This window comes from Alosa alosa, chromosome 22 (assembly GCF_017589495.1).
Source record: "Alosa alosa isolate M-15738 ecotype Scorff River chromosome 22, AALO_Geno_1.1, whole genome shotgun sequence".
NCBI classification, from domain to species: domain Eukaryota; kingdom Metazoa; phylum Chordata; class Actinopteri; order Clupeiformes; family Clupeidae; genus Alosa; species Alosa alosa.
The window spans coordinates 5,564,621-5,574,620 of record NC_063210.1 but is presented as its reverse complement, the minus strand read 5'-3'; the positions used below and the strand labels follow the sequence as shown (position 1 = coordinate 5,574,620).

Sequence of the window (10,000 nt, the reverse complement as noted above, 5' to 3'; positions counted from 1 at the left end):
AGGTGTGCAACATCCAGCTGAACTCCAGCGCCCAGGCGCAGATCCACTACAACGGCAAGACCCACCTGCGGCGGCTGAGGCAGGCCAGCCTGGGCAAGGGCCATGCCGGAGGAGGAGCGGGAGCAGGCGGAGGAGGGGGGTCCAGCAGCAAGAACAACACAGGTGAGAGCTGTCCGTCTCCTCTCTCCAACACACACAAACATGTGCACTCACACACATGAAGTGACATCCTCTCTCCTCTGCTCTGTTCACAAACTCAGAACTGAATACACGTACACTCACATACTGCACATACAGTGCAGTATACTCCCATCCTTCTTCACACACTGTCACATGTCACTGTCTTCTGTTCTCCCAGTCTCTCTGTAACACACACACACACACACACACACACACACACACACACACACACACACACACACACACACACACACACATTCCTGCTCTTACTTCTCTCTCATTCACAAACACACATGCACATGTTACTCAGGTTCTGTTTCCTCTCACCCTTTCACATCCCACCCTTTCACATCCCACCCTTTCACATCCTACCCTCCACCCCCTCTCTCCTGTTCCTACTCTCTCCTCCCCGTACTTATCATACTATGCCTTCTTTTCTCTCATCATCAGTTGAATTATTTTCCCTCTCTCTCTTTCTCTATTTCCTGTCTCTTGACTCCCTTTTCACTCTCTACCCTTTACCCTTTTTCGTTCTCTTTTTATCCCTCCTCTATAGTACATCCTCCTCTCCATCCCTCTTTTCCCTCCCTGCATTCTCTCCGTCCCCCTCCACCGCGGGCCCCAGAGCCAGTCATCTCTCGTCGCTCTTCTCACCCCATGGTGGAGTCTGTAGCACGCCGCACGTAACAAAGTTTCTCATGTGTCTCCAACCCCACACACTCCGCAAGACACTCCAAAAAGCTATTAAACAAGCGTTTGCCCCCCGCCGCGAGTCATCGTCGTGGCAACAGGCTTCTGAAACATGCTAGGGCCCCGCAAGTGCCTGCGGATGCCCACGAAAGCGAGGCGTTAGCTTCAGGGGGGTAAATTCAATCAACACTCGCATTCTCTTTAAGGGATAAATGGAACAAGCGTGATTTTAGTCATCGACCCCAGCGTGGGTGCCAGCCCCCACCCCCACCACCACCCCCACCTCAATAGACTAAAGGAGCTGGTTGATTTGTTCTGCTTTGTTTCTTTCTTTCCACATTTTTCTCTCTCGGTTTTTTCTCCCCGTTGTCTTGCTGTGTTTTGATTCAGTTTATTTCCTCAAATGCATAAAGGGCTGTTTGAGAATTATGTATTAAATCAGCTTGTGTTGCATCAAGAAAAATAGCCAGCTGTTCCAGCAGCATATTCCTCTGGCCCTATTTGTAGGGCAAAGTGATAACATCGCCAGAGGCATAAATTCAATCCCCAAGTACAGAATGCCCCCTTACTAATGAAGGGTATGCCTCGGCTGCACTGTCTATCACTTTGAATAATCATCTCTGCCCAATCATAAGATGGAGGTGTGAACGATAATGGCTATCATGCCTTGTTACTGGCGACCCTCTTAAGTTGATTATTCTCACAGTTATCACAAAACCTCAACTGCTTAGAGGGCCTACTGATGCTGCCTTTCCTCAACCATCATGATGCTAATTAGATTAAAACTAAAGGTAGCGACAGCAAATACTATCACCACACTGATACACCACATTTGTTATTCTGTATTAGCATTTTGCTTAAATGTGTTCAGTTACAGCAGTGTTTCTTAATGTGTGGTCCGGGGACCACTGGTGGTCCGCAAGCTATCCCAAGTGGTCCGCAAGCAGACGTGGTAAAATATAATATGAGTTGTTTGCAATATTGAACCAACTTGTATGTATATCCAAACAGCTCTGCAACACTGCCTATGTAAGCTACGCCAGTTTAAGTCATATGAATCCTCTGACACAATAAGCAAGGTGCAAAGACAAAAAGTATGGTTGTTCAGTGAGTAGGCCTATTGTGTAATACTGTATACTGTTGAAGTAGGTCTACTTTTTTTTAGCTAGGTGGTCCGTGTTTTTTTATTGGTTAAGTGTTCCTTGGTCTGAAAAAGTTTGAGAAACACTGAGTTACAGGAATCTAAACATTCTTGCTACCTAGAGCCTAAATTGTCCAACATGGAGGCTGAAAATATCCATGGTTGTTCTAGCCTATTCTTACATTTTGCACAAATACCTTCAAATGGAGTAAATTGAAGTCAGTAGACACCACAGGCTACCTCAGAATAGCTATTCCAAATTGAACGTTGGATTATGTTCTAAATAATTGATAAATTAATATACCAATAAAATGAGTTACAACCTAATTTCCAGCTGACATTTGTTTGTTCATTCTGTGTAAGCTAAATGTAATCTATTTTTCCTTTATCTGTGTAACTCTGTATTGCTGGGTTTAAAAATGGGTGCTTGTTGTCTTCCACTCACACCTTGGTTTACATGTCACACCACTGGAGGTGCCACGTAGTAGTTTCAGGTACGCTCAAAAGTACCCCTACCCCTGAGCAGGGACTTATTTCACCCCTGTAAAAGTTCCAGAAAGTGATTATACAAGGGCGGTTACTGCAGTGGAGACATGCACAAAGGTGTGAACCCCCAAAAAACTACTGTACCTCCGATTTCCTGCAGAGTAAACGGCCATATAGTATGGTTTCCACATTGACCTCAGCACATCCTATACTAGCAATCATAATCTAAGGGAAACATGAGATGAGCGTAAAAGTAAAAAAATGATGCCATGAGCCAGATTTATCTACCTCTCCTCTTCCTATCATGTTTTGTCCTCTCCTCCTCTCCACCTTGCTGGAGGGGGTTCCAGGTGCCTAAATGATTCTCTCCACTTCAGCCTCATCTCTCTCCCTCTCTCTCTTTATTTTTCTTCCTTTCTTGCCCTCACTCTCTCTCTCTCTCTCCCTCACTCTTAAGCAGCACCAGGAGAGGATGATGCAACACACACAACATTATTCTATCTGTTCGCTCCAGCCAAGCTGACTCTGGCACGGACTTGGCCCAGATGCGTCTCAGGTGTTTGTGTTCACACACCAGACTTGGCCCAAATCCAACCCACATCCGCTCCGCTCTGTCTTCTGTCTCAGGGAAGCCCCTTAAGCTGCTTCAAGATCCCAGACAGCCCCAGAGCCATAGACACAACACACACACACACACACACACACACACACACACACACACACACACACACACACACACACACACACACACACACACACCACACACACACCACACACAAACAGCCCTGATATCATGCAGTGTGTGCTCAAAGAAGATGATCATCTCCAGAGTGAAATAGCTGTGCACTACACTGGCCACACCTACATGTGCGCAATGCACAAACACCATTTTAATCATTTAAATGTAATCATCATCGACACGCTTGCTGTTATGTAAGTGCATGTTGTATAAGTATGGTATTGGTTATATAAGCACAACAAATCTCACAACAATAATGTGTGTGTCGCTGCACTGTTTTTACTGGTACTATTTTTTCACTGTTTTACTGGTACTGTTATTTATGCATTTGTTTGTTATAAATGTTTGTTGTTATGACTGAGAGTTTTGGTCTTTTAGTCAGAATGATGCTATAGGTGTGGTGCTGTGAATAGGATGCAACAGCACTGTGTGTGTGGCTTTTTGTGTGTAGCTCATGGGAAAGTGTTTGTCAGCAAAAAAGTTTGAGGGCAATCTAGCAAAGCTATATTATCAGCGCTAGATCTCCCTGCCTCTCTTTCACTTTCTTTGTCTCTGTCTCTTTCTCTTTCCATATACAGTCTCTCTCTCTCTCTCTCTCTTTTCTCTCTCTCTCTCTCTCTCTCTCTGTCTTTCTCTTTTTCTCCCACTCACCCTCTACTTTTCTCCCTCTCACTCTCTCTCCCCTGCCATCTCTCTATCCTCCCTCTCCCTCTCTCCCTTGCCCTCTTTCTCTCTCCATCCCTCCATCTCTCCCTCTCTCTATTTCGCAGCAGAAGAGATAGTGCTGCTATCAGTGCAGGCGATCTGTGCTCAGTAGTGCAGATCAAAGCAGGCCTTTCACTGGAGGCAGCCAGTCACCCTCACAAATTACATCTGGGATGGGAAATCAGTCACAGTTACACCTCCTTCCTCACTCTCTCTCTCTCTCTCTCTATCTCTCTCTATCACTCTCTATCGCTCCCTCTCTCTTTCGCTCTCTCTCTCTCTATCGCTCCCTCTCTCTCTCCCAGCTCTCATCCCCATTTTCCTGTTATCCTGCTCTCTCTTTCTGTTTCCTTCTATTCTTCACTCTATCAGAGTTACATCTCCTCTTTATTTGCTCTCACTCTACCACCATCTCACATGTTCTCCCTCTTTTCTGTTATCTCTCTCTCTTTCTGTCTCCATCTGTTCTTCACTCTCTCACACAATCACAGAAAGACCTCCCCCTCTCTCTCTCCCTCTCTCTCCCTCTCCATTGCTGCTTTCTTTCTCCTGTCTTTCACTCCTTCTGTTCTTTACTCTCACACTTTCTTTATTCATTTGGCACTCTCTTTCCCTCTCCTCCTTTCTCTCACACTCAGCTTTGCTTTCTGTTTCCATTCATCTTCTCTCTCTCTCTCTCATTGTGCCCCTTGTGCTCTCCTTATGTGAGTGTGTGTGTGTGTGTGTGTGTGTGTGTGTGTGTGTTTTAATTCGCCATAAAGGTCACACCTCTGTCACTATTGACCAAACTGCCTGGGCAGAGGCATCAAAGCCGACAGAAAGTCAACAGTAATAAGTTGCTGTTTGTGTTGGCAAGGGTGTAGTCGGGGTGGGCAAGACTCACTGATGGACAATCCGACCCATTCACCAGAGTTGCGTGACGGACCGTTCTACAGTGAGGCCGAGGGGAATGGGGAGTGTCATGTGTGGGGATCTGTGTGTGAAAATGTTGGTTTAAGTTGAGTAAGCATATGCCTCAACCAGAACAGGTCTCCCGTGACAACGCAGGCCTTTTTGACAGAGATGTTTGTTTTGCGTGTTTCTCTCTCTCTCTCTCTCTCTCTCTCTCTCTCTCTCTGTGTGTGTGTGTGTGTGTGTGTGTGTGTGTGTGTGTGAGAGAGAGAGAGAGTAAGTGAGTGTGTGTGCTGCACCTGATCTAACATCCTGCTGACTTAGAGCCTGACACTCTACATCCCCTCTGTCAGGAAGGGACCTAGTCCTCAGAGGATCTGTGTGTGTGTGTGTGTGTGTGTGTGTGTGTGTGTGTGTGTGTGTGTGTTTATTGTGTGTGTGTGTTTGTGTGTGTGTGTGAGTATGCACATGTTCATTTCACTGCATGGTTGTGTTTCTTTGAATGTGTTCCTTTTCCATATGTGTATTTAAGTTTTGTTAACTTAACACACACACACACACACACACACACACACAGGGAGTGTTTACCCCCTCCAGGGAGATGACTGTGCATTACTGGCCTGATTGTCATTGGACATGAAACATGGAATGGAAGACATGGAAGGTCCTCAAGGACATAGTGGTCTCAGGCCTGTGTGTGTCTTTTTGTGTGTGTGTATATCCATGTGTGTGTGTGTGTCCGTCCGTGTGTGTCCGTCCGTGTGTGTGTGTGTGTGTGTGTGTGTGTGTGTGTGTGTGTGTGTGTGTGTGTGTGTGTGTGTGTGTGTGTGTGTGCATGTGTGTGTGCATGTGTGTGTGTGTGTGTGTGTGTGTGTGTGTGTGTGTGTGTGTTTGCATGCGCGTGTGTGTGTTTGTGTGTGTGTGTCTATACATACAGTATGAGTATGTTAGTTGGAATGAGGGACTGGACACCAGGGGGCTTTCAAATGATCAAATCAGAAACCACTGAGCATATCCAAGGACAAACAGTGCTCCCTGTCTCCCTGACTTCCTCTCTCTGTCTTTCACACACACACACACACACACACACACACACACACACACACACACACACCAAAAATCAGCAAGACATACATACAGAGCGACATCTCATTCACTCACAGAATTGCACAGACAGATGGACAGACAGACATAAACAGACATACACACTGCTTTTGGCAAATCAGTTCAGCAGAAGGATCTGTCTACTCTGGCCACACAGTCTCACATATGTTGTGTCTTGTCCACACACTGAAGTGTGTCACATCCACAAGGACAAACCAACCCACACTTCAGCATAAATTAACACAAACACTAACAAACACAGAGTTTTGAATACATTAAAGTGAAAAGACAGCCAACCACTGAACAGATTGCTCTGTCGGGATATCACAGTCTTCATCATCACAGTCTTCATCCAATCGTAACTTTCCCTCTCCCTAACTTAAAAGGCGGACAAACTGCAAAGTCTCACAAAAAGCAAAGTTCTTGTGCATGAACTAAAGCTATTGTGTTGCATTAAGCATGATTCATCAATGCTTGAGCTTAAGGCCCCTTTTCCATATCACATTCTTTTTCTGGCATAACAGCGCTTTGGAACACTAACATTTCATCAAAAAGATGTTCCTGCATTGCTTTAGTTTGTATGACCACAATGGCTTGACAACATATCACCAAGGGAGTTGGCTTGCTAACATCCTGAGTTTAGATTGTGTGCTGGTAGACATCCTTTAATGGGATTTTTAGATTGCACAATGTCTATCTCGCAAACTTTTAAAAAACACTCGGGGAAATGAAGCTAAACAATTTATATTTCAGTCATCATGGGAGTTAGGTCCATCCTCAAGGTTACCTTTTTCCAGTCATGCACTCCATTGAGACAACACAATAGCCTTGTCTGAAAAGTTCCAAAAGTTGACAGATTTTCAACTAAAAAAAGGGCCAAATTCTCATAAAAAAAAGATGCCAGGTGAGCACCTCTCCCTGGGCAGCCATATCTATTCTTATCTGTTCATTGCAAACAATTGAAAAAAGATGTTGGAAAAGAGAAAAGAAATGCTATATGGTCATGGGTGTAAAAATAGAAAATTGATTTTGCCCAGTTATTAAATTAGCTCTACTATAGTTAGGCTCAAGACTACACTTTGCCCATCACTCAAATGAGGTCCTTCTATCTCCCAATCCTTCTCTCCTCTTTATCACTCCTTCACTTGTTCTCTCCCTTTTTTCTCAGTCTGTCTCTTTGAGTACTCCTCTCATTCCCGTCCTCTCTCATCATTTTCTTACTCTCACCCATTCTCTCTCTCTCTCTCTCTCTCTCTCTCCCATCCCTCTATCACTCTGCCTTACTCATCCTCTTATTTTCTGCTTTTCTCTCTCTCTCTCTTCCTCTGGTTTATTATTTCCTCTCACTCCCCCCACCTCTCTGTCTTTCCCCGCTTTCTCTCTCTCTCTCTCCCTCTCTCTTTCTCCCTCTCTCTCTCTCCCTCTCTCTTTCTCCCTCCCCCCTGCTCTGCTCCCTGTCTGTGTCTCTTTGATGAGTGACTGAGCATGTGGGGGCCGACAGGCAGCGTGGTGCGTTAAACTGGCTGTTGGTTTAATTTAATCTCCTGTGTGTAAATTGGGCCTTTAGTAATCTCCGCCTCGTGCTGCTTTCTCTGCAACCGGCCCCTTTGATTTGTTGTAATGAAGTGTGTGTGTGTTTCTTTTGTGTGTGTGTGTGTGTGTGTGTGTGTGTGTGTGTGAGGAGAGAAAGAGAAAGAGAGAGAATTGTGTATGACTGCACTATTTGTGTATGCTTATGGTGTGTATATGTGTCTGTGCGTGCATGTGTGTTTGTGTGAATGAGAAGCATTTTGATTTGCTGTCATGCGTCTGGGGATAGGACGTCAGATGAGACAGAATAGGGAGGGAAATGAAGTCTGTAGTCGGTAACACTTTATAATAACTACACAATTCGTAATTTATTAAGCCTTTGTTACTTATAAGTTAATGGTTTGTTCATCATTAGTAATTTCCTGTTCATACACAATTTATCACCAGTAAAGCATTTGTTCACACATTTATAAATGGTTTGTTCATAGTAAATAAGCCTATCCAAAAAATATGTTTGTAAGTACATGATTTGTACTTAATAAGTAATGAAACAACCACTTATAAATGAAATCATGTTCTTATTATAAACCAGTTGCAAACTATTACAGAGTGTTTTGTTCATCATTTGTAAAGCATTGTTCCTATGTTAATTCTCATAAATAAAGTATTTCTACACATAGTTATAAATGGTTTGTTCATAGTAAATAAGCCTATATCTAAAATATGTTTATACATTATTGTTAATACTTAAAAATGATGCAATAATATGTTTTTGATTAAGTAATATTTCCATTATTTAACAGTTGTTACATACATATGCACTAATGATTAGTTAGGGTGAGGATACATATTTTATAAACCACTTCCTAATACTATAATTAATAATTAACTCAGAAGTTACAAGTGGTTAGTTAATGATATTTTGTGAGCTCATCTAAAGTGAGGATGTTTTATGCCTTGCAACACATTTACAAATGAGTTATAAAGTTTACTCTTGCATTTATTCATTTAGCCGAAACTTTCACCCAAAGCGACTTACACATGTCAATGAAATTAAAGGGCAATGCCACATTGGTGGACGCCGGGGCTTGAACCCCCAACTTTAACAACCCTTTGTTGTGTGTGTGTGTGTGTGTGTGTGGACTTGAGGGGAGCATGGTAGGAAGCACAGATGTACGCCAACAGTGTGTGTGTAAAGGAGGGGGGGCATCAGAGTGTGAGTGTGAGAGTGAGTTTGAGTATTTGAGTATTTGAGTATTTGAGATCAACGTAAATGAGAGTGAGTATATGAGTGTAGATCAACATAAATGAGATTGTGGATTACGGGATATGACTTTGAGATTGTATCCATGACCGTATAACCTCAACTTGGGTAATATCTTGATATTGAAACCCAGTGAAGGTGCAAGCGTCTCACAGTGGGAGATGTCGACCCATATACTAAAGAGAATGTGAGGAAGAGATGGACATCTCATCTCACAGTGGGAGATTGCAGTCCAAATATGCTCTCTCCTAAAGAGTCATCCATGTGGGATATGTGTGACATGACGTGACGTATGATCTTATGACTGCTGACCTAATTGTTGTAACGTTGGAGTGACTGAAAGAGACTGACAGAGAGCCTGAGAGACAGAGAGAGCCTGGCCTTGGTGTCCGCTCTGAGGTTTACTTGGGGGTGGGCGACTGTAATGCAGAGGTAGCGTCTGTGTCCTATATCACATATGGGCTCTGCCTGTACCCACAGGGACCCAGGGTCGAGTCCAGTGTGACCTCAGGTCATTTCCCCAATCCACACCCACTCCCAAACACACACACACGCACACACACACACCTACACAGACTTTACAAGCCAGTGAAAAGCCCAAAATATAGCTTAAAAAAATAAAGGTTTAGCCTGTATTCCTTGTGTGTGGGCAGGAGCGAAGGAAAAGGCCTTGTCTGCATCCACAGCCCCAGGCAGCTCATCACCAACACGTGTTCTGTCCTCTCTCTCGCACAAGTACAACTTCAGTGGTGCAATCTGAGTGGCAGTGCCTGTGGCATGAATTTTGTTTGTCTGATTTAGGTAATGCAGTGTGTGTGTCTCTTGTGTGTGTGTGTGTGTGTGTGTGTGTGTGTGTGTGTGTGTGTGTGTGTGTGTGTGTGTGTGTGTGTGTGTGTGTGTGTGTGTGTGTGTGTGTGTGTGTGTGTGTGTGTGTGTGTGTGTGTGTGTGCTTGTGCGTGTGTGTGTGTGAGCTGTTTTGCAAGAGATATCTGTTTTGAGAGATAAAAGTGCAAGCTGCATTTGAATGCAGGGACTTTCTCAATGAGTTTCAGGTTTGGGTCCTTAAATGTTCCTTCAGTGGGGCAAGATGTTCATGAAGCACACATACTGAGGTGTGTGTGTGTGTGTGTGTCGTGTGTGTTGTGTGCATTGTGTGTATCTGTATGTCTGCACTATGTATAAAGTCTCTTTACATGAAAGGGCCCATAAAACACAGTAGAACAGTACTCGTAAAGTACAGACCTCCAAGGCCAGATGCTGCATCTCACAA

General features: G+C 44.0%; 1 protein-coding gene across 3 annotated transcripts in view; it reads left to right on the top strand.

Annotated features, from left to right (window-relative positions):
• Positions 1 to 10,000, top strand: part of znf385c (zinc finger protein 385C) — a 126,749-nt gene that overhangs the window by 53,992 nt on the left and 62,757 nt on the right. For all 3 annotated transcript variants that reach the window (XM_048233741.1, XM_048233739.1, XM_048233740.1), the window contains exon 2: positions 1 to 162. This exon is cut by the window's left edge and continues 153 nt beyond it. In XM_048233741.1, the coding sequence (XP_048089698.1) occupies positions 1 to 162 (162 nt within the window). The remainder of the gene's footprint in view (positions 163 to 10,000) is intronic.